Source organism: Silurus meridionalis, chromosome 24, assembly GCF_014805685.1.
Source record: "Silurus meridionalis isolate SWU-2019-XX chromosome 24, ASM1480568v1, whole genome shotgun sequence".
NCBI classification, from domain to species: domain Eukaryota; kingdom Metazoa; phylum Chordata; class Actinopteri; order Siluriformes; family Siluridae; genus Silurus; species Silurus meridionalis.
The window spans coordinates 20,563,492-20,588,491 of record NC_060907.1 but is presented as its reverse complement, the minus strand read 5'-3'; the positions used below and the strand labels follow the sequence as shown (position 1 = coordinate 20,588,491).

Here is a 25,000-nt window from a genome sequence, read left to right as displayed (position 1 = left end):
AACCTTTACTCTGCAGAATACATGTGAGGAAAACATGCACATTTTATTTATTGGATTGGGCAAAAAAAAAGAATGAATGTTTAAAGCACAAAACCATTTAATAAACAGGAAATAAAAATGTGTGTATAATTAATAATATTTAATTACAACAATGTTTCCTTTAATTTACATCTTTTAAATACTGAATAATCATGTTTTTATTTACCTGTGAGAATAATGCAACATTCTTTCTTTTTAAAACATTTTTTTAATTATTTTTTTTGTCTATAAATTGTTTTACTTTTCTTTCTTTCTTTCTTTCTTTCTTTCTTTCTTTCTTTCTTTCTTTCTTTCTTTCTTTCTTTCTTTCTTCAGGTATGTCTTTTCTCCAGTCATCCTTTTGTTGCACATCAATCCTTTCTCTCCTTTCTTTTCTCTTTTCTTCATTCCTTCCTTTTCTTTATCTTCTTTAAGGTAAGATGAGTGTGTAGGAGTGTGTTCTGTCTGAGTCTTTCTTTCTTTCTTTTTTTCTTTTGTTCATGCTCATCATTATTTTTGAACATCTCTTCTTGATCATGATATTTGACTTTTCCTATAAGTTTGTGATGAAATGCAGAAAGCTCTCAGGTGAATTTATTTCTAGTTTTTGCAGAAGAACCTGATTCGTAAATTTCTTTACTCATTTTTAGTTCAGATTTTATTTTCTTCATTCTTTAAACCACGTGGCCAATACAGAAGATGAGCTCCATCTGAATGCTAGTGTGAAACCTTCCACAGTCTGAGATTTCAGGTTTTTCTCTTTATTTCTCACCGGTGTGTAAAGCAGCTGTCCAGATGTTCCAGATGTTTGTGGTTGTATTTTTATTTGTGATGTCATCCGGTGTGTATTGTAGCTGTGATTTGATGAGATTTCTGAATGATGCTCAGTGGTATCACACCGGCGTGGTTCTCCGCATGGCGGCGCTGCTGCACGGAGGCGGAGCGCGCACTGGCTCCCCTTCTCGTGAAACGGGCCGTGCGCGTGCAGGGCGAGACCGTTCTCGGCTTTGATGTAGTGCGCGCGCGCGCTGTGGTGTAGGGGCGTGGCCTGCGAGTAACGGAGCGACTGGAGCTCGAGCTCGTCGCCGCGCGGGTGTCCGGCGCGCGGCAGAGCGTGCACGTGGGCGCGCGTGTACGCGCGGTAGCGCGAGCGGTAGCTGGAGGAGCGGCGACGCTGCAGCGACATGTGCGCGCGGCCCCGAGGCGCGCGCCGGAAAGGGCGCGTGCGGTGCGAGTCGATGAAGAGGTGCACCGTGAGCGCGCCCACCGTCTCCGCCATGATGAACGAGAGCGCGCCGCAGTAGAAGCTCCAGCCGTACCAGTGACTCCGTTTCGACTCGCTCTGATTCGGATCTCCGGCGTTAGCGGAAATGTACACAATGATCCCGATAATGTTACTGAGACCTGGAAACACACACACACACACACACACACACGAGCGCGCGTTACAGCACCTGCAGAACTCTATAATAAATACACTCCTTAACTATTAGAGTTAAACTCCACACACAGAACTGAACACAAACTCAACATTGAGAAGAATGTACATTTAAAAATATTTATATTACAAAGAAAAAAATGTGAAAAGATTATGAAGCTTATAGAGTAATTATTACAGAAATAGTGAAAAGGTGTTGCACATGGTTGCTATGGTGTTGCACATGGTTGCTATGGTGTTAGGAAGTTGCTTTGAGGGTGTATGCGGTTGCTGGGCAGTTGCTATGATGTTGCACTTGGTTGCTATGTGTTGCTAGGCAGTTGTGATGGTGTTGGTAGATGACTGATATTGTGGGCACACAGCTGCTGTTTTTATTGGTTTTGTTTGTTGTTTTAAATTGGATTGTGTGACTGTGTGAGATTTCTTACTGTGTGTGTGTGTGTGTGTGTGTGTGTTGGGTGTGTATGCACCGGCGGAGACGAAGAATATTCCTGCACTCAGGATGACGTTGTAGCGGTTTTTGTAGAACTCGCTGGCAGCTACACACACTCCACCAACAAACAACAACCCAACACTCATGATGGGGAAAAGACTGGAGGCACGTACTGCTCCTGCATAACACACACACACACACACACACTTGTTTTACTAATTAATTGACATAACAAAGTGTGTGTGTGTGTGTGTGTGTGTGTGTGTGTGTGTGTTGCGGGTACTCACGGAGCAGGTATTCTGATGCATCTTGTTCATACTCGGCGTCTTCTGGGAAATGATCAATGTTTTTACACACACCTGTAAACATACCTTACACACACACACACACACACACACACACACACACACACACACACACACACACACACAGAGTGAGGACTTTAGGGCCGATGAACAGCTGTGTGTTCTGATAAATGGAATGTTCTTCTCACATTCTCACACCACATCAGACTGTCATTGATAAAGTGTGAGTTTTTATCTGTTTATTGTTACCCTGATACTGTGGTCTGTGAGTGCGGTGGGTTTGTGGGGACGTGCTCTCTGACGTGTTTAAACGCTTTAATAGATAAATGTGCTCCTGATCCGCTGTGCTAATCAGTAGTTCTGCTTCATCACCCCTCAATAACAAACCCAGAATAAAAGGTTTTGTGTGGTACAGTGGTGAATTCACAGCCTGCTCCGTGTGGAGCGACGTGAAGCCGGCACTGCCGTATCGACGTCCATCTAACAGCCACAACGCTTCATTACACTTTCCATTAAAGCTCTGATGTAGGTCAGAGACCGGGAGATTCGGGTCGAAGGGACACTTCCTGTTTCCTGAAGGTGAAAGTTTAAAACCAAAATCAAAGATTTTACTTCATTTTTGCTTATACATGAATTTCTGTAGTTATTTATATATAACTCTAATCTATAATATCTGAAATCTGATGTATAGATTCAAGAAAAAAATAAAAGAACACTTTATTTGGAAGCTCGTGTAGAACAGGTTTAATGACGTCCATATCTGAGATTTCAGAGTGTCTGTAAAGAAGTCAGCAGTAAGTTCATAAGTGCAGTAATAATTGTGATCATTTAAAAGAAACGCTTCATTAACATCTGGTAAAACATCTGGTATTGAGCAGGAAATCGTGACCAGAATGAGATCATATTGAACTTAATTCCACATTGTAGTTTTTTACGTTTAGGTGAAGTGAGTGTAGTTTATAACTTTAATGCAAATAAAGACTGATAAAACGACACGTTTGTGTTGTACATAATAGTAGAATTTTAGTGATTACAAATAAAATACTAATCAGGTTTTTAATCCAATTCTCTCCTCAACCATCTCAATAAAAAAATGCAGAGTTGATAGTAATTTATAATAAATATCAATATGTGTAATTATTTGACTCATTAATGCTGAATCATTAGAATAACGGAATAATATTTCATATAAAAATATACAATAATAATGTGGTTAATAGTCTCTTTAAGATAAAATTGTATAAACCTGAACACGGGAGAAGCGAACGAACAAATAATTAACGAAACGTTCGCGTCGTCTTTTTGCTCCGAATAAAAATCAAACTGAAATATATTTACATTTTTCGAAAAGTTGAGGCAAAATAAAGTCAATTAAAAGTCAGAGTTGTATTTATTGGTTTAATGGTTTTAAACTGTGAGCAGGTTCTCGTGTCAGTAACGCCCCCCAGTGGCAGTAAATTCATGAGGAGATCTCTTGAGATGAAATCTAGTTTGATGTTCACCTTCCATGCAGCACTGACGCCAGAGGCCCGAGTGTGTGAGAACCTCCTCGTTCTTCCGGCTGGTCTCGTTGTCTCCCGTGTTCTCGGTGCGACACACTCCGGGCGAGTAAAGCCAGTAATCCGTTCCTACGGCGATGGTCATGAGGCTGAAAGCGGTGAAAGCTCCAGCGGTGGTGATGAGCATCTGTGCTCCACGGTTGCACAGCCTCATGCTGCGTCCATCTCACGATGCTCTTCAGATGTTCAGATTACGATCCCAGATGGAGCCAAAACAAGAATCATATCATCGTTGTTCCTCTGGACAGGGTGAGGTCTGATTTGATGAGTTTCTTCAGGAACTTCTCAAGAACATAGTTTTCATATCAGTGAGATGAAAAAAAGTCACTCAGGTTACAGATTGTCTGTTAGATCCTGAGATCTTCCCGTGGCTGTGTTCTCATTCCAGTGTGCAGAGTGATGTGTGTGTGTGTGTGTGTGTGTGTGTGTGTGTGAGATCAGAGTCTCAGACGACCGCCCCTTTTTCAACAGATTGATGTTGTGAATGAAACAAAACTCTGTGTAGAGGGAATTCAATCATCTGGGTGTAGCTGCAGAGTCCTGATGAACAAAACCAGGAGTAACTGAGAAAGTTCCTGAGACAACACATGGAGGAAACCTGGACTAGAAATAGATCTGGAGTTCTTCTGGCTGAGAGCAGATTATGAAACACTCCAGTTTGGAGGGATGTAAGCGTGAAGATGAGCGAGTGTGTTTACAGGAGTTACACACATTCAGAGTGAGTTTACGTGCACCAGCGCTTTACAACGAAATAAACTATGGCTTCAAAATGTACTGGAACCCCAGTCAGATATCAGATGCTATTGATCTTTAGTGGGTGTTGCAGAAGCGACGTGAAGCTCGACTCACTCGGATCCAACAGAAACGTTCAGGCCTGAGTATAATGTTCTAAGAGATAAAGTCTCACTCTGGTCCATTGAGTAGAAGATGAACAGCATGTGAAATAAAGTTTTTGGGAATAAATTGAAAGCTTCAGGAGTAAAATCATGCACTTCTCCTTTAAACACACAGTTCAGTTCAGTGCTGTAAATCTCAGGATTCCGCTTCCACACTCGGGATTCAGCAGCAGGGAAAAGCACTTGATCCAGAACTCCTTGTTTTTTGTATTTTATGATGTCATGATGTCTGTAAGAGTTTATTTCAGTACTGATTGTTCTTTTTTAAGGATGCAGTTGAATATTGCAGTATTTCTGAATATAAATGTGTGTTGTGATGGGAAATGAAGCTCCAGTGTTATTTTGTATTGTTTTGAGACGTCATTACAGAGGGCTTTTTGTTGGAAGACGTTAAGATTGGAGAGAGACGGGTTTTTTTCGACTGGGCAACATATTTCCAGACTTTCCTTTTTAACAAATGTTTGAAAAAGAAGATGGACTGTGTGATTTGTCGATGTTCACGCGGTCTACCTGATCTTACGTCTAGAAGTGTAGCAAAGAGGAGAAGAATTAGAAAGATTACTAACCACAACATGTTAATTATATGAGGCGCACAATATACAGTGAAGAAGAATGAATACACACAATGTTTGGAAATTTCAGCTTTATTTCCACACACACACACACACACACACACACACACACACATCTTGAGTAAAGAAGCATGCATAATCTCCAGCGTTGGATAAATCTTTTTATTTTTATTTTTCTGCATTCACATTTGTCATTGCTGTATTTTTGACTTGCATAGTTAAAATCCTTCATTCTAGGGGAAGGTTAGTACCGGAAGCCCTTAAAAGTATTTTTACATTTATATTAAAATCTTCACCACAACAACAACAACAACAACAACAACAACAAAACCCCTCCAGCATCAGATTCATGCGTGTTTTAACTGGTGTGTGTGTGTGTGTGTGTGTGTGTGCATGCGGCCCACGCACAGATACCCACATGGAAAAATGTTTAAAAATGGATTTTCTTATCTATTAACACCTGCTAGCCACAAACATTCATCTACCCATGTTATAATACATCACCAGCAGTCACATGACCACACCACACTCGCTCATATGGAAGACTAGGATCTCTATGGTATGTTTAGTTCTACATACAAAAGTAAAGGAGCGTACTGCAGAATCTCGAAGGATCTATGCTAGAACAACAGATCCGACCACGATTACACATCGACACGAGAGTTAGACGAGCCAAAGCTCTACCCAGCATGCACATGGTGGACTACACCTTTTTTTTAATACCCTCAATTCCCGCAATCGAGTAAAACGTGAAGATTTTCCTCAGTTAAGCAGCACCACAGCGAATAAGATCCGTAGTGTTGAAAGGTGCGTTCAAAATTCACACAAATCCAGACCTGTATTCTAAAATAATAATAATAATAATAATAATAATAATAATAATAATAATAATAATTATAATGATTGTTGTTACGATAATGTTAGTGTTGCGTACGTTTCCTCTTTATCATTAAAACTACCGTGCGTCTGCACACGCAGGAAATTTGATCTTTTTTACACTTAAATTGTGGTAGCAGGATATAAATAGCGCTAACACCTTAGCTGTGCATAAGTATTCACCCCCCTTAAACCTTCCTGCGCTGCGTAAGCGAAACGCATGCGAAATTGTAATTTTTATGGCACGGATTTACGCAAAACAGACCATAATACTGAAGTCAAATTAAATAAGAGCACATTTTTTGAACGTTTGTCAAATGGCATCATAAACACCAAGTTTATCACACAGGGGTTTTAAAAAAGATCTCAAACTTTTTACATCTAAAGCAACATGAAAATATCATTTAAAAAAATTGATACGCAACTGTGGCTTGTCCCAAGCTATAAATATAAAGTCTGGGACAAGGACACACGGCTTAAGGTCAATCTGCACGTGATTCTACCACCATCATGCTTCAAAATGTGGAAAGGTTGAGTGAAGAGGAGTGAATACTTATACACATCATTATAACACCATTAACTATAACAACAAATGATCTCAACTTCAAACTTCAGATGAATTCATGCTTCCACACGTCGTCTACGCTGCTCTGATCACTAAATATGCTGCCTATGTTTATAAACCAAAAGTGGTGTGTGCATGCTAATAATGAGATGAGATGAATTGGACAGAAAACATGGATGGTGATGTATTATTTATTTCTAAAACTTTTATTAGTTATTATAATTTCGGTTGTATATCCAGTATATCTATTTATTTTCTTCTATCTGACTGTAATTGTATATCGGGATTGTTTTTATTTTGTATTTACTAAAACTTCGAATTGGATTTTCTTTTTGTCCAGCAGTAAATCGAGGGAATGGTTGAATAATTCTCATGGAGATGACAAAACATTCTCATGGAGATTATGAAGATTGTTGGTGATCTCTGTTCCCTTCCCCCCCTGAATCAGACGGGCCGTGGGGGAAATGAGCGGCGGGAAAAGCCGAGCTCCTCATCTGGCGTTTGGAGAGAGATAGACGTTAATGCAGTGGTGAAGAAGAGAAGCCGATCACGGACCAGAGCTTAGACCTGAATGACAAACTCAGGATTGGTGTAGGAAAAGCCCTGGAACTCGTTTTGGTCCAAATTCATGATGAAGAGTTTGTCTGTTGGAGTGAGCTCCACCGCCATCTTGGTGAACTCCTTGTCGAAGTTGCCAGTGTCGCGCCGGTTTTTCTAGAAATTTAGATAAAGAGAAGGAGGTAGAAATCAGGTCTGGAGACATGGTGGAGATATATATATATATATATATATATATATATATATATATATATATATATATATATATATATATATATATATATGGAGATGGATGATCTGCTGTGGAGACCCGTAACGGGAAGAGGAATTGATTATAGATGTGTGTCTCAATCTTATATATTTGAGTGTAATATGCTGGTAATGAGAGTCTCAGAGCTCTGCAATGTGATGGAATAAAACTAAAGGCACTTCTCTGTTACTTTTGAGAGTCTAAAACCAGAGAAGATTTTTTTTTTTTTTGCCCAAATGGTTTTTGGCCAAAAAATGTGATGTCCTCAAGCAGATCATTCACACTGTGTGTTATGGCCATCAAGACTGCACCTGGTTTCATCCCTTCACCTTACAAAGCCCAGATAGCATTACATAGGGGAGTGTTATAGTACAGTTGTGTAGTAAAATACAAAGAATCATAACAAAGCAGTGGATTGTGTGTAGTATCACATTGTATATGTAACTGGTATAATATAAAAATCGAACGTTAAATGTGCAGCTTTGTGTTGTATATAGTACAGTATGTCTCTAACTTACAAATATTTAACTCGTAAACTGTCATAGATACGAACAAACATTGTGAACTTTCACAGATGCAAACAAATCGAGGATTATCTGTTTTGCTCAGGTATCTGCTCAGGGATCTGCTCAGGTATCTGCTCAGGGATCTGCTCAGGGATCTGCTCAGGGATCTGCTCAGGGATCTGCTCAGGTATCTGCTCAGGGATCTGCTGGACATTGTTGTATGTGTGCACCGTCTCCTTGACTTGATGGTAAGTTGGGGACTTCCTGTACTGTACTGTTCTGTTTACTGCATATTTATTGCAGGTTTTTATCAACCTGGAAATATCCATCGCTACACCACTAAAAGCATCCTGACCAACGCCATCACAGTGTGTACCTGCTGCCTGAAAGGAAACTCTGGAAAATGTGGTGAAAATCATTCAATGCTCCATTGATGCCCAGGTATGAGCTATTGGAGATCTTCAGCACATTGGGTGTACGTGTAGAGCATCATCAGAGGACGATGTTTTTTCCTTATGAGTCTGGTTTTTCCAAGGTCATGGTGTTCTCAGTCAAAGAAAGCAGCAGCTTATTGAAAGCGCTCTTCAGAGTGGATACATTTAAAAAACGCAGTTTCCGCGTCACAGTGTGGACTGTGTGAAAACCAGGCTTTCGAAAAGGCGTTTTAATCACGTGACGGTGCTTTTCCTCGACATTGCTGCGACGTTTCAAAGAGCCGGAAAGTAAATAAACGTCAGGATTTACTCGTGCACAGTACAGGGAACGAAACTATTGAAAACAAAAGTGTGACACGGAGCATTTGTAGACGACAGATGCTGTTTTTAGATTTATCCAGATTCGTGTTGATGTAGTCTGAAGGTTTCTCCACAGATTTGCTCATTGGGGAGAAACTTAAAGAGAAAATAATGAATTGAATGTGTGGGTGTGTAATGATTTATTTCTGTTAAACTGCTTTGGGACAATGTTATTGTTAAAAGTGCAATACAAATAACTTAGAATTTAAAATGGAACAGTGGTGGGAGGGTAAAGTTAATATGGAGGTCCTAAGAGGCCTAAGATGTTTTTTCTTTCTTGTTTTCTTGCGATAATCCGTATTTGTTTCTGTGTATTCGGAATAAGAGCGTGTTCTAGAGGCAGCATCATGATAATAACCATAACCATTTGTGGCAGCGAGCATGTGGCCGAGAAAATTAAAATGAGAACAACTTTTGTTATGTTGAGATACTTTACACTATATATAAATGCAAAATTGCATTTAATTGCTGAATGGCTACTGTAAAGTTCTGCCTGTCTGTCTGTCTGTCTGTCTGTCTGTCTGTCTGTGTCTAGAAAAATGTCTAGTGTCTCAAACCCATGTGTCTGTTGAGTATAATATAAAGGAAATGAGGGTCTCAGATCGCAGCTCTGGAATGTAATTGTTTAAAACTAAATGCAGTTTTGTCCATCTCTTGTCCAAGCGTCTGAATGGATGCTGTGAATTTGAAATCGGAGGTGAATTTTTTTGCCCTAAAACCACTGTTTTCCTGGCTAAAAAATGTGATGTTCTCAGATCTTCACCACACTCACACTGTGTGTTATGGCCATCAATACTAACAGAAAACCGCCCAGAGACATTATATAATATTATTAGGTATCATTACACCCAGGCGTATGGTACTACAGTAGATATTGTGATTTGTGGAGAAGAGCCTGGAGAGGTGGAGGTACGTGGACTGTGATGTTTGTGGATGATATTGTGATTTGTGGTGAGAGTAAGGAGCAGGTGGAGAAGAGCCTAGAGAGGTGGAGGTACACGCTGGAGAGAAGAGGAATGAAAGTCAGTAAGAGTAAGACAGAGTACATGTGTGTGAAGAGGGAGGGCAGTGGAGAGGTGCGGTTGCAGGGAGAAGAGGTGGAGAAGGTGGAGGAGTTCAGGTACCTGGGGTCAACAGTGTAAAGTAATGGAGAGTGTGTTAGAGAAGTGAAGAAAAGAGTGGACATGTGCAGAGGAGGGACATGGGGTATATCAGTAGGAGAATGCTGAGGATGGAGACACCAGGAAGGAGGAAAAGAGGAAGACAAAGGAGGAGGTTTATGGATGTGGTGAGGGAAGACATGCAGGTAGTTGGTGTAAAAGGGGCAGATGTAGAGGACAGGGGGGTATGGAGACGGATGATCTGCTGTGGAGACCCCTAATGGGAGAAGCTGAAAGAAGTTTGGTACTACAGCACACCATCACTTCTCCTGAATTCAATAAGTGGATCGAGGAGATGCTTGGCCCCTCCTGGCTGCCTGCACCTACAGTTCTCATTGTAATACTTATTATTACTGATGATAATAGTAAACATTTTATGAAGCTCTTTCTCAACAATCTATACTCGCTCCCCTTCTGTTCCCATCGTCACCAACTGACTTGCCGGTTTTAATTATGAGGGCACAACAGAGACGTGTCACGTCCTCGTGAAGAACAGAACAGCAGGAACACAGAGACGAACGTTTACAGTTTTCCCATTTGCAGATTCCTACCTTCAGTTTAGGGCTCAGAGGAGCACCTCCTCCCCTGCATTTTCCTCAGGCCTGGTCTTTGTGAGCCTACTACAGCTGCTTCCAGATGTTCTTACAAAAATGCATAGGGGTATTTCTTACTTGGATGTATAATGACACACACACACACACACACACACACACACACACACACAGCCATGTCTTCAAACAAGTTCCAACAGATGGTAATGATTTGTTACTATGCCTTAGGGCCTCCTGTGTCATGTGTGTGTGTGTGTTGGCATGTCAATACATCACATGCATGTAAGTGTGCTTGCAGGGGGAAACATCTGGATTAAATATCTTCAGTTTGGCTGACTTCGTCGTTTTCCTGAACAGTTGCAGGTTTTCCGATTGACTTAATGACTTTCTCTGTATGAAGCTGTTTAGCGAACTCGAGTAAAAACATAATTTCGGGATGATTTTTTTTTAAAGGTGCTCTTGAAGAATAAAACGAATCCTCTAGCATTTGTGCATTTTAGCACTGAAAAGCATCAGCTGGAAATGAAAAGCAATAACAGTGTAAAATGGTATTGAGATCTGTAATTCAGAGCCGAGTTACTCGTGTGTGTGTGTGTGTGTGTGTGTGTGTGTGTGTGTGTATTTCATCAACTCAGAATCGAACAATATTCCCAAAATACCTGCGAGCGATGCGCATGTGGGGGAGAAGAAGTCAGGCAGTGTTTTTCAGTTCCACGTGATCCTGATGTTATTATACATTATATAAATGACACAACCTGAGCTACGTCCTCGAGTACCCCGACTCTGAATACATGGAACTTCACACATCAGGGGCATGAGAGTGAAATGGTTTTGAATGAATTCATGCGTTTATTTAGTTCAGCGTGTTTTTTTTCTTTTTTCTGGTCATTCAGTGAAGACTGGCGTTCGGTTAAAGGGCAATGAAAACTCAATAAACAACACATTATCATCCCGTGATAACAATGTGTCGTATGAATGGCCAGGAATGGATTCGCATTTTGTGAGAGAAACAAACAAACAAACAAAAAAACAACACCAACAACAACAATAATAATAATAATCCTAATTTTATACTAAATTATATGTATAATGTAAAATGTGGCGTCTCTTCACAGTGGATTGCGTTACTTTCATTCAAATACTCTGAGGGCTTCAGGGTTAACAATAAAGAATTATATATTTATATATATATCTATAATATTGTACTACACAGAAACTAACCACAAAAGATATGTTCTCTTTCTTTTTTTTTTTTTTTTAAAGAAAAAAAGAAAAACAATAATAAAACTCATAATACCACTTTTGGGACTGTGAGAAAATTCTATCAGAACCCTGGAGTAAGGATGGACTTACAATCCTTACATACAAGTTCATGCATGAGGTCTTGTCCTCACTACACCCCCCACTGCATACTCGTACTTATTCTATAAACACTGTATACCTGATACATAAGTGCTGAGAAATGGAAAGCAAAAAAATCAATAACAAATAAAAGACTGGTTTGAGAATCACTGATGATGTAAACTGACTACAGGACCGAACTCGGATCCTGACATGACTTTAGTTTTGGCACAGAGACACGACGGAATAAAAAACAGCATACCGTTTTGAGTATATGCAAGCTCGCGCTGGGCCTCGATTATCCATCTTTTTAGCAAAACTATATGTAAATATTTCATTTCACAGACAAACTAAAGTGAAAAAACAACAAAAAACAAAACCCTGACGTTTGTTTTTACACCAAATTCCTTTGATAATATAATGAACATTAACATTAAGCCACGCCCACAAATCTCCATATTAAAAAAAAGCTGAAATAAAAAATAAAATAACTTTAAGTAATGCAGCTCCGCCAACGCGGCCGCTCCCTTAGCCCCGCCTCCTTTTATAGAGCGCCGTTACTTTATTCCTGAACCACTGGTCGTACTGGACAATAAAAAAGAAAAACCCCAAATTAGCAAGCGATATAAACTGGATAGCGTAAATGATACACTAGCAGCGATCGAGGTAAATATACGCCAATTCACACACAGGACGTGACGTTTTCTCTCCAAACGTTCACGAACGCGCTGCGATCAATTTGCGTTCGTACCTGCTTTACTGATAAACGAGGCCCCGGAAATAACGAACAAACAAAAGTACCGGGAACAGAATGAACGCTGAATGAAACTAGGTGGCGTTTTATATTTTGGGAAGCGTTTTATACTTGATATCTTTATGACGTAGAATATATGATCTATAATTTAATATCGGATTTATAATCTTTACCCCAAAAAAAAAAAAAAAAACAACTAAATACAGCAGTCATTATTTTGAACTGGATAATAAAAAGTAAACATATATAATATAGAATTCATCGTGTACTCAACTCATAACATTACCAGTTCGTAACAGCGTAGAAATGGCTCTCTGGTGTGTGTGAAATGAGAAACCTGCATGAATTGCTTAAAACAAACGGAAGCGTAAATGTAGAGACAGACGATTGGCTCATTAGGTCTTAGTCCGATTCCGATTGGACCTCGGTGCAAGCGCCACGCTGCTATTGGCTACTTGGACTCCTGTGCTGGGAATTCTGGGTTAATGTATGAGAAGCCCTGGAACTCGTCCTGGTCCAGGTTAAGAATCACTTCCTGGTCGGGAGGGGTCAGGACTGGAGGATGGCGGGTGAAAAAACGGTCAAAGTTCTCTGCGTCTCGACCGCACTGTGGAGAAGACGAGAGAAAAGAGGAGTGCGATGGGAGGATGGTGGTTTAAAATGAAACAACCCAAGATGTCACAAACACGGCAAAGCAATAAATAAATAAAATCAAACAATAAATCTGCAGGAAAACGTCACGTAAAAGCGGGATTAAGACACAGAGAGATCGATGCGGTCGAATTTCACGCCGATCAGATCGAAGCTCTGGATCTCTGACTGCTCCAATCCCGCTGGTTCGTTTTTAACAAATAAAAATAAATACTAAAGAATATTCTTTAGTAGAAAGCAAATGTGATTGAAGAATGCTGGCTTTAATACGTGAGTGGAGCTAAATTTAGACGTGAAGAGCATGGAGCTGATTCATCTGTGAGATGATGGAGAAGGCATCTTATGAGCGTTTGGTCGGCATGTGCTGAGGAGCCTTTCCATGATATATTGTGATACAGGATGGTGTATTAATGCTGAAGGTCATGGTTTGGTCGGTGTGGGTTTATACCACAGCGCTGCTGGATTCTCGAATCTGATTGGTCTGATTTGATTGGATGAATTGGATCTAAATAAATATGTATAAATACCGACGCACTCGCTGTGGTATAAGAAGAATGAAACTCTCGGGGGAGACTCTTTAATAAAATAAAATAATCAGATGTTGATTCTTTTTCTTGTAGCGTCATCCCTCCAAGTCTTTTATTCTTTATCCAATATAACCATCGTTTCTCTCAAGCAGATCATGTGATCGTGTGCAAGATGAAACTACACTTTAGAAATAATCACCACAGGCTTCCCAGAACCCGGACATCAACTGGAACTCACATGTGTACTTACGAAAAGAAAGAATCTTTTTAGCAGAAATGAATAGGGTTCATGTTTCCGTTAATTTGGCAATGCAGATGACACACACAGGTCATGTGATCGCGTCCCGGGTTTCTCCCAGCAGTGTCGTGCTGTCGCTTAGTTTCTGTTTCACTTCAGTAATGATTGTTTTGCAACTTCCTAATTGGGCTTTGTGTGTGTGTGTGTGTGTGTGTGTGTGTATAGCAGCTCATTCAGCCTGAAAGTGTTTAAAACGCCCTCTGATGTGAGACGGCCGCATTCGTGACTCGATGCTCGGAGAAGAAATTTACAGAAGAAACAGAGACTCAGTGTTTTGTGTTGATGTGAAAGTTGTCAGAAAAAGATATGAGGATCTAATAGTTACTTTGAGGCCATTAAAAGTCCTCACAAAACCTGATCTGGGATACCAACATGTTTACTTTCAGGGAAAAGCTTGTTTAATACTACTGAGCTGCTAATGTAGAGCAAGACACACCTCCAGGGGGCGGGGCATAGGTACATGAGAGAATTTAACTGGATAGAACAGTACGGGACAAGTCATCAAACACATGCACATACATACACACACACACACACACACACACACACACACACACACACACACACACACACACACACACACACACATATATATATACACATATATATATATACACACACACAGAAAAACAGACACAGACACACACAAACAGACAGACACATACTTGCAAACACCACACACACAGACACAGGCAGACAAAAACATGCATTGTAATTGTTAACACAGGTTCTGTCTGGGACTGCCCACAAAGACACACTGTCAGGTAATTGTCTCTCACACACACACACACACACACACACACACACACACACACACACACACACACACACACACACATTTACTTACAGCTTTTGGTTTGAATGGAGGTTGAACTTCTTTGTTCTGCAGTTTCTCCCAGTCCATGTAGCGGAAGAATGCATGTTCTTTAATGTCTCTCTCTCCCTCAGGACCACAACCCAGACGCTTCCCCGGATGCTTCGTCATCAGCTGGAACACACACACACATGCACACACACGCACGCGCACACGCACGCGCACACGCACAGACGTTTAATTTACAAAAAATAACAAAAACAGTGTTTAATTTCTTAGTTGTGTGTGTGTGTGTGTGTGTGTGTGTGTGTGTGTGTGTGTGTGTGTGTTCGTTCACACTCACGCCCTTGCATATAGCCACGGCTTCTTTAGACATGGATTTGGGGTAGGACACGTGGTGCTCCATGATGGACTGGAAAAGCTCATCTTCGTCTTCGCCGTCAAATGGAGGCTTAAAAGCAACAAAGTTTTATTGGTAATCACAAAAACATGCTAATTAGCATTGTTTATGTATCATGGTGCAGATGTTTAGAGATGTTCACCTGTCCGGCTAACATCTCATACAGCAGAACGCCATATGCCCACCAGTCCACAGACTTCCCATATGGCTGATAGGCAATGATCTGAAAGTGCAGAAACAAAGAAAATTGTTTACTACCACAATTCCACAACCTCCCCATAACCTTGCAAAAACCTCCCCAAAGACTCCTCATAACCTCCTGGCAGCCTCCTCATAACCTCACCACAAACTCCCACAGCCTCCTCACACCTTCTCACACCTTCTCACAACCTCCTCATAACCTCCCCACAAACCCCAGATGACCTGCAGATTATTTCAAATTTCATGTTTTATGGTGGGTAGTCAGCCAATGACACACACACACACACACACACACACACACACACACACACACACACACACACACACACACACACACACACACCTCAGGTGCAATGTAGTCTGGAGTTCCACAGAAGGTTTTGGTGTTCACCCCATCGATCATGTTCTCCTTACACATGCCAAAGTCTGCGATTTTGATGTGACCTTCAGAATCCAGCATCACATTATCCAACTTCAAGTCTCTACACACACACACACACACACACACACACACACACACACACACACACACACACACACACACACACACACACACACACACACACAATTATTACTTATTATAAAGTGTCAAAATGTGTTTAAATAATGTTGTAGGAACGTTTAAAATGCTTTTTACCTATAAATGATGCCTTTTAAATGAAGAAAGAACAGACCAATGGCAATCTCTGCAGCATAGAACCTACACACACACACACACACACAATAAAACACCATTGTTTTTGCAATAGAAACAGTAAGTGTTTTGATTTGATATTGATTGTGTGTGTTTGTGTGTGTAAATGTGTCTGTGTGTATGTGTTTGTGTGTATATATGTGTTTGTGTGTATGTGTGTGTGTGTGTGTATGTGTGTATGTGTGTGTATGTATATATGTGTTTGTGTGTATTTGTGTATTTGTGTGTATGTGTATGTGTGTATATGTATATATGTGTTTGTGTGTGTGTATGTGTATGTGTGTATTTGTGTGTATGTGTATGTGTGTGTACTTACACAGCATGTGGCTCCTTAAATTTCCCAACTTGCTGTATCTGGTACATCAGATCTCCACCGTTAATGTACTCCATCACAAAGTATAGACGGTCCTACACACACACACACACACACACACACACACACACACACACACACACACACACACACACACTAAACTCAGTAACACTAGACAGACAGTAAATATATGATGTAATAGATACATATATACAATCTCCTCACAGTCTCCTCATTACCTCCCCATGACCTCCCACAGTCTCCTCAACCTCCTACAGTCTCATCAACCTCCCACAGTCTCCTCACAACCTCCCACAGTCTCCTTAACCTCCTACAGTCTCATCAACCTCCCACAGTCTCCTCACAACCTCCCACAGTCTCCTCATTACCTCCCCACAACCTCCTCAGTCTCCTTATAACCTCCTCACAGTCTCCTTATAACCTACTTACAGTCTCTTCATAAACTCCTCAAAGTCTCTTCAAAACCTCCTACAGTCTCCTCACAACCTCCCACAGTCTCCTCACAACCTCCCACAGTCTCCTCACAACCTCCCACAGTCTCCTCACAACCTCATACAGTCCCCTCAACCTCCCACAGTCTTCTCATAACCTCCCCACAACCTCCCAAAGTCTCCTCAGCCTCCCACAGTCTCCTCACAACCTCCCACAGTCTCCTTACAACCTCCTCACAGTCTCCTTATAACCTACTTAGTCTCTTCATAAACTCCTCAAAGTCTCTTCACAACCTCCTACAGTCTCCTCATAACCTCCCAGTCTCCTCACAACCTCCCACAGTCTCCTCACAACCTCCTACAGTCTCCTCACAACCTCCCACAGTCTCCTCACAACCTCCCACAGTCTCCTCACAACCAGTCTCCTCACAACCTCCTACAGTCTCCTCACAACCAGTCTCCTCACAACCTCCTACAGTCTCCTTACAACCTCTTAGTCTTCTCTTGACTTCCCACAGTCTCCTCAACATCATACAGTCTCCTCACAACCTCCTACAGTCTCCTCAACATCATACAGTCTCCTCACAACCTCCCACAGTCTCCTCACAACCTAATTCAGTCTCCTCAACCTGCCACAGTCTCCTCACAACCTCCCACAGTCTTCTCACAACCTCTTACAGTCTCCTCACAACCTCTTACAGTCTCCTCACAACCTCTTACAGTCTCCTCACAACCTCCCACAGTCTCCTCACAACCTCTTACAGTCTCCTCACAACCTGCCACAGTCTCCTCACAACCTGCCACAGTCTCCTCACAACCTCCTACAGTCTCCTCACAACCTCTTACAGTCTCCTCACAACCTCCACAGTCTCCTCACAACCTCCCACAGTCTCTCACAACCTCTTACAGTCTCCTCACAACCTCTTACAGTCTCCTCACAACCTCCCACAGTCTCCTCACAACCTCTTACAGTCTCCTCACAACCTCTTACAGTCTCCTCACAACCTCTTACAGTCTCCTCACAACCTCCTCCAGTTTTCCATTTGTGCTAATATCTGATTCTCGTGCTAACGGAGGGAGAAGCGGTGGGAGGAAATGAGGAACTGAATATGAATTTGAATATACAAGTTTGTGATTTGGAGAAGCAGTGAAAGCAGAAGTTACACAAGATCTCTGTGTGTGTGTGTGTGTGTGTGTGTGTGTGTGTGTGTGTGTGTGTCTGCACAAGTGTGTGCGTGTGTGTGTGTGTGTCTGCACAAGTGTGTGCGTGTGTGTGTGTGTGTGTGTCTGCACAAGTGTGTGTGTGTGTGTGTGTGTGTGTGTGTGTGTGTGTGTGTACCATAGTCTGAAAGCATGAGTGCAGCTGTGTGAGAAAAGGTGGTTTTCCAGAAAGAGCCAGAACTCTCTTCTCCACCATGGTGCACTCCACGTCATCGTCCTGGATCACCACGTCCTTCTTCAGGATCTTCACAGCATAAAGTTCGTCCGTTCCTTTGCGCTCCGCTAGCATCACCTGCACATGCACCGGTTTTTGGTATGTGGGAAATCAGAGACAGAAATATGGTCACATGATATATCTCATTCTGGATTCTGATTCGTCAAAAATGTTTACAATTTATGTGCTTGCCCGAGTACGTTGCGGTTTCTATAGCAACGGCTCGTCAGCAGGAATGTGGTTATGAAACGATCACGGATGAATCGTTACAACCTTCTGTTGGAAGAAAAAACAAACGAGTGCTCGCCTTTCCGAAGCTGCCTTTTCCAAGCACCATGACGAAGTTAAAGTCGGAGAGTTTGACGCGGTCCTGGTTGCCGTTGGCGTCGTACTTGGAGATGTCGTTAGAGGACGAGCTGTCGGTGTTCTTGTTGCCTGGCCCGATCCTGGCTCTCTGAGAAGAACCGTATGAAGAACCAGAATGAGCGAGAACAGCGATCACATTATTTAATAAATTAATCACCGTATCTGCAGGCTGAGGTGTGAGAGGAATAAAACACCTCAGGACATCGTGTTATTGATAAATGATCAATTATCTTTTTAAAACAGCACGCCCCCTAGTGGTTAATTTCTAATAAATACATTTCTCTGACCTCAAACTTCTGCCGCAGTTCCTCGTTGCCTTCCTCTCCGTCTGGTTGGACTGGAACATTAAAATACTCGCCTTCTTCTTGGCTCAGCAGTTTGAACCTATCAGAGAAGGACGATAAGATCAGAGGAACCTCAAATCTTATAAAGGATGAGTGATGAGTGAAGGAATGTAGATGTTCGAGAGCGATTATGGTTTGAAACCCTCTGTAAAGACCTTACCAGCCACTGACCCCTTGCTTTTGGAGCTCGGAGATACCGAACGAGAGCGAACCCATGAAGTCATTCCTGCTGGTCAAATCCCAGTCCCAGATCTCCACAGACAGACGTCTGTCTTTATCCGTCTCTTTCAGGTTGCTACAGGAGCAAACAAACAAGGTGAACAAGAAGAGAAAGATTTCTTCTCTTCAACTAATTTTCATAAAGACATGGAGATATGACGTACAACATGAAGGTCTCGTTCCAGGTGGGGTTGAGGGAACACTTGATGGTTTTGGTTTTCTGCTTGCTTTCACTCTTGGGGTCAGGAATCAGTTTGAGCTTCACGTACGGGTCCGATAAGCCGTTTGGGTCCATTGGCACCAGGTTCCGAGCATCCCTGACTGGTGTAGAGAGAGAGGAGCATGAAGAACATAAGTTAAAGACTTATGAGAAGATATACCAAGTTTTAATAAAACTTCTAGCTAGGTCTATATAATTCTCAGTTTAAGAAACCAAGTTCTCGCCATAATCTGCGTTACAAGTGTCCAATCTTCTCAATGAAGGCTCAGTGTTGATGCAGGTTCTCATTCCACCCATGCAGAAGCCACACCCAGTCACCTTCTGAAATTGAAGATCAGCTGATAGTAGGTGAGACCAGGTGAAGCTGCTGCTGATTTGGCTGGAATGTAACCTGCTCTCCACACCGTGCTGAAGATACAGACAAGTCTGACCTCAGGAGAATTCCTCCTGCATTCTTCTCCGTATTTCACAAAATAATCCACACTCTGTTAGAAGACCAGCAACGATTACATCACAGGAATGAGGAGAATTTCTCTGTATTCTTTACAACACACACACGCGCACACACACACACACACACACACACACACACACACACACACACACGTATATATATACTGTATGTGTATATGTTTATTATATATATATATATATATATATATATATATATATATATATATATATATATATATATATACACACAGTATATAAAGGATATAGAGAGAATGAGAGAGAGAGATTGAGAGAAATGAAAAGAGGAGATGGGAAAAGAGAGGTAGGGGTGGAATAAAGGGGAGAAGGAGAGGATACAAAGAGGAGAGTGGAGAAAGAGAGGAGCAGGATAGAGACAGAGAGAGCGAGAGGGGTGTGGGATGAGAGAGAGGATAGAGAGAAAGAGAGGATAGAGAGAGAAGGGGTGGAGAGAGGGACAAAGAGAGGGGTGGGATGGCGAGAGGAGAGGATAGAAAGGGATAGAGAGAAAGGGGTGTGGGATGGAGAGCGAGAGGGATAAAGAGAAAGCTAGAGAGAATGGTGGGATAGTGAGAGGATATATATATATATATATATATATATATATATATATATATATATATATATATATATATATATATAGAGAGAGAGAGAGAGAGAGAGAGAGAGAGAGAGAGAGAGAGAGAGAGAGAGAGAGAGAAAGGGAGTGGGATAGAGAGGAGAGGGATAGAGAAAGATAGAGAGAATGGTAGGATAGGGAGAGGGATAGAGAGGGATAGATAGAGAGAGAGAGAGAAAGAGAGAGAGAGAAAGAGAGGGAGGAGAGGGATAGAGATAACTAGAGAGAGGTGGGTGAGATGGAGAGAGGAGATAAATAAAAGAAAGAGAGGGGTGGGATGGAGAGAGGAGAGGAATAGAGAGAGAGAGAGAGAGAGAGAGAGATAGAGAGAAAGAGAGCGATGGAGAGGAGAGGATAGAGATAACTAGAGAGAGGTGGGTGGGATAGGGAGAGGATAGAGAAAGAGGGGGTGGGATGAGAGAGAGAGATAGAGAGAGAGGGGTGGGATGGAGAGGAGAGGGATAGAGAGAAAGAGGGGGTGGGATGGAGAGAGGGAGGGATAGAGAGAGAGAGAAGAGAGAGAGAGAGGAGAGGATAGAGAGAAAGAGGGGTGGAATGGAGAGAGGAGAGGATAGAGAGAAAGAGGGGTGGAATGGAGAGAGAGAGAGATAGAGAGAAAGAGAGGGGTGGAATGGAGAGAGGAGAGGATAGAGAGAAAGAGAGGGGTGGGATGGAGAGAGGAGAGGGATAGAGAGAAAGAGAGGAGGGTGGAATGGAGGAGAGGGATAGAGAGAAGAGAGGGGTGGGATGGAGAGAGAGGAGAGGATAGAGAGAAGAGAGGGGTGGAATGGAGAGGAGAGGGATAGAGAGAAAGAGGGGGTGGGATGGAGAGAGAGAGGATAGAGAGAAAGAGAGGGGTGGAATGGAGAAGTGATTGTTAGTTAATTGATTTCAGGACGTGTTGTACACTAACGATCTCTGAGCTCAGACCATGACATTGTGAGTGTGTGTGTGTGTGTCAGTGTGACTTTTGTGTGAGTGAGTGTGTGTGTGTGTGTGTGTGTGTGTGAAAGAGTGTGTGTGTGAGTGTGTGTGTGTGTGTGTGCACAATTGTGTGGGAGTGTGTGTGTGAGAATGTGTGTGTGTGTGTGTGTGAGAGAGTGTATGTGAGTGTGTATGAGAGGGTGAGAGTGTGTGAGAGTGGTAAGTGTGAGAGAGTGTTTGTGCGTGAGTGTGTGTGTGTGTGCAAGTGTGTGAGAGAGTGTGTTTGTGTGTGTCTGTGTGTGTGTGCACAAGTGTGTGCACAAGTGTGTGTGCACAAGTGTGTGATAGTGTGTATGTGAGTGTGTATGAGAGTGTGTGTGTGTGTGTGTGTGAGAATGGGTGCATGTGTGTGTGAGAGTGTAAGTGTGTGAGAGTGTGTGTGTGTGGGAGTGTGTGTGTGAGAGAGTGTGTGTGAGAGAGAGTGTGAGTGTGTGTGAGACTAGTGTGTGAGACTGTGAGTGTGTGAGAGAGTGTGTGTGTGTGAGAGAGAGAGTGTGAGTGTGAGTGTGTGTGTGTGTGTGTGTGTGTGTGTGTGTGTGTGTGTGTGTGTGTGAGACTCACTGGTTACGGTCAGCGTGTTCTCTTTGATGTTGGCGCTGATGTGCAGGCGTCCTCTCCTCTCCGTATGGTCCGTCCCACACAGACTCGGGACGTTGGTCACACAGCGCTTATGAATGTTCATCATGCAGGCTGTGGACATCATTAACAATCATTATCCTTCTTTATCCATCATTATCTTTCATTATCATTAATTATCCTTCACCACAACCACCATCACCACCACCACAACAACATTCACAACCACCTTCACCACCAACACCACCACCACAACCACCATCACCACAACCTCCATCACAACAACATCCACAACCACCTTCACCACCACAACCACCATCACCACCACAACAATATCCACAACCTTCACCACCACCACAACCTCCACCACAACATCCACAACCACCACCACCACCACCACCACAACATCCACAACCACCATCACCACCACAGCCTCCACCACAACATCCACAACCACCTTCACCACCACAACCACCATCACCACCACCACAACATCCACAACCTTCACCACCACCACAGCCTCCACCACAACATCCACAACCACCATCACCACCACAGCCTCCACCACAACATCCACAACCACCTTCACCACCACAACAACATCCACAACCATCTTCACCACCACCACAACATCCACAACCACCTTCACCACCACCACAACCACCATCACCACCACCACAACCTCCATCACAACAACATCCACAACCACCTTCACCACCACAACCACCATCACCACCACAACAATATCCACAACCTTCACCACCACCACAACCTCCACCACAACATCCACAACCACCTTCACCACCACAACCTCCACCACAACATCCACAACCACCATCACCACCACAGCCTCCACCACAACATCCACAACCACCTTCACCACCACAACCACCATCACCACCACCACAACATCCACAACCTTCACCACCACCACAGCCTCCACCACAACATCCACAACCACCATCACCACCACAGCCTCCACCACAACATCCACAACCACCTTCACCACCACCACAACAACATCCACAACCATCTTCACCACCACCACAACATCCACAACCACCTTCACCACCACCACAACCACCATCACCACCACCACAACCTCCATCACAACAACATCCACAACCACCTTCACCACCACAACCACCATCACCACCACAACAACATCCACAACCTTCACCACCACCACAGCCTCCACCACAACAACATCCACAACCACCATCACCACCACCACCACCACAGCCTCCACCACAACATTCACAACCACCTTCACCACCACCACCTTCACCACCACAACCACCATCACCACCACCACCACAACATCCACAACATTCACCACCACCACCACCACCACCACAACATCCACCACCACCACCACAACATTCACAACCACCTTCACCACCACCACCTTCACCACCACAACCACCATCACCATCACCACCACAACAACATTCACAACCTTCACCACCACCACCTTCACCACCACACCACCACCACAACATCCACAACATTCACCACCACCACAACCACCATCATCACCACCACCACCACCACAACATCCACCACAACATCCACAACATTCACCACCACCACAACATCCACACCACCACCACAACATCCACAACCACCATCACCACCACCACAGCCTCCACCACAACATCCACAACCACCATCACCACCACCACCACAACATCCACAACCATCTTCACCACCACCACCACCACAACATCCACAACCACCATCACCACCACCACAACATCCACCACCACCACCACCACCATCACCACAACATCCACAACCACCATCACCACTACCTCCAACACAACCACACACACAACCACCATCACCTTCACTACAACAACATCCACAACCACCATCATCACCACCACCACAACATCCACCACAACATCCACCACAACTACCATCACCACCACTACCACCAACCCCACATTCACCACCACCACAATCACAATCACCACTACAAGTCAGCCTGGTGTGTGTGTGTGTGTGTGTGTGTTATACTCACTGTCACATTTCATCCCCTGGTGTAGGAGTCCATAAAGTAGAGATCCACAGTGGTCACAGAAGGTGGGACTTGAATAAGTGTGCACCTTAAATTTGTGTTTACTGCGGGGGTCCTGCAACACACACACACACACACACACACACACACACACACACACACACACACACACACACACACACATTAGTTTCCTATTGCCATGTGGTAATACACTATGTATTTACAGCCACCCCTCCCCCTATACTGAGTTCTGGCTTCTGATTGGTCAGGAGGTGTTGATTAACTTGTTTGGGGGTTTTATTGTTTTTATAACAATGTTAAAAAGGCAATATGTTAAAAAAGGAAGGAGCCTCCAGTCTCAGTACAGCTGGAACTTTCTTAGCCATGTTGATTTTTTACTAAATTAAAAAAATTGTAATTGTTGATTTTTTTTTTCTGTTGTAGAAAAGGAATAAACCACTTTGACGTCTTTTATTCAAAATTTAAACTGAGTTGTTGATTATTTTCCTGTAATTGCACCAGCTTCAGGTCAGTGCCCACAGACTTCTGACCTTTTCGTATAAAATTACACTTATACATTTATACATTTACACAGCAGCAGTTTTTATTATCAGTAAAATCAGCGTCTGCATGTGTTTTAGTGCTGCTACTGCACGAGAGCGAGTGAGAGGAGGAGGTTTCATATTGGGCTGAAATTACACAGTACACAGAAATTAGCATCGCTAAACACACGCCAAACACGCGCCAAACACGCGCCAAACACGCGCCAAACACGCGCCAAACACACAAGAAGCCAAGGATAGTTTCTTTATAATCA

General features: G+C 42.8%; 2 protein-coding genes across 3 annotated transcripts in view; both read right to left on the bottom strand.

Moving 5' to 3' along the window:
• Positions 1-38: 38 nt before the first annotated feature.
• cacng3a (calcium channel, voltage-dependent, gamma subunit 3a) lies at positions 39-4,561 on the bottom strand. The gene is made up of 4 exons (XM_046837818.1): positions 3,697-4,561; positions 2,177-2,260; positions 1,927-2,067; positions 39-1,422 (listed from the first exon to the last, which is right to left on the bottom strand). The coding sequence occupies exons 1-4, from the start codon at positions 3,905-3,907 to the stop codon at positions 686-688; spliced, it is 1,173 nt and encodes a 390-aa protein (XP_046693774.1). The 5' UTR covers positions 3,908-4,561; the 3' UTR covers positions 39-685.
• A 1,562-nt stretch (positions 4,562-6,123) lies between these two features.
• LOC124378066 (protein kinase C beta type) overlaps positions 6,124-25,000 on the bottom strand; it is a 29,695-nt gene continuing 10,818 nt past the window's right edge. The window contains exons 5-18 of one of the 2 annotated variants that reach the window (XM_046837558.1): positions 24,187-24,298; positions 22,146-22,274; positions 19,455-19,611; positions 19,232-19,366; positions 19,015-19,111; positions 18,669-18,815; positions 18,266-18,439; positions 16,478-16,569; positions 16,105-16,167; positions 15,811-15,949; positions 15,409-15,489; positions 15,210-15,317; positions 14,900-15,040; positions 6,124-7,376 (exon numbers count right to left, since the gene is read on the bottom strand). In XM_046837558.1, coding sequence (XP_046693514.1) covers positions 7,224-7,376; positions 14,900-15,040; positions 15,210-15,317; positions 15,409-15,489; positions 15,811-15,949; positions 16,105-16,167; positions 16,478-16,569; positions 18,266-18,439; positions 18,669-18,815; positions 19,015-19,111; positions 19,232-19,366; positions 19,455-19,611; positions 22,146-22,274; positions 24,187-24,298 — 1,728 coding nt within the window. In that variant the 3' untranslated portion in view covers positions 6,124-7,223. Of the gene's footprint in view, positions 7,377-11,885; positions 13,184-14,899; positions 15,041-15,209; positions 15,318-15,408; positions 15,490-15,810; positions 15,950-16,104; positions 16,168-16,477; positions 16,570-18,265; positions 18,440-18,668; positions 18,816-19,014; positions 19,112-19,231; positions 19,367-19,454; positions 19,612-22,145; positions 22,275-24,186; positions 24,299-25,000 lie in introns of those variants that run through there. The other variant, XM_046837557.1, reaches the window with a different exon arrangement.

Bases quoted from the DNA above. Each gene is read 5' to 3' on its own strand.
- cacng3a (XM_046837818.1), bottom strand. From the start codon at position 3,907: ATGAGGCTGTGCAACCGTGGAGCACAGATGCTCATCACCACCGCTGGA. The intron at 2,261-3,696 runs GTGAACATCAAA...TGTGTGTGTAAG, and splicing joins GCGTCAGTGCTGCATGGAAG to GTATGTTTACAGGTGTGTGT. The intron at 1,423-1,926 runs GTGCATACACAC...GTGTGTTTCCAG, and splicing joins AATATTCTTCGTCTCCGCCG to GTCTCAGTAACATTATCGGG.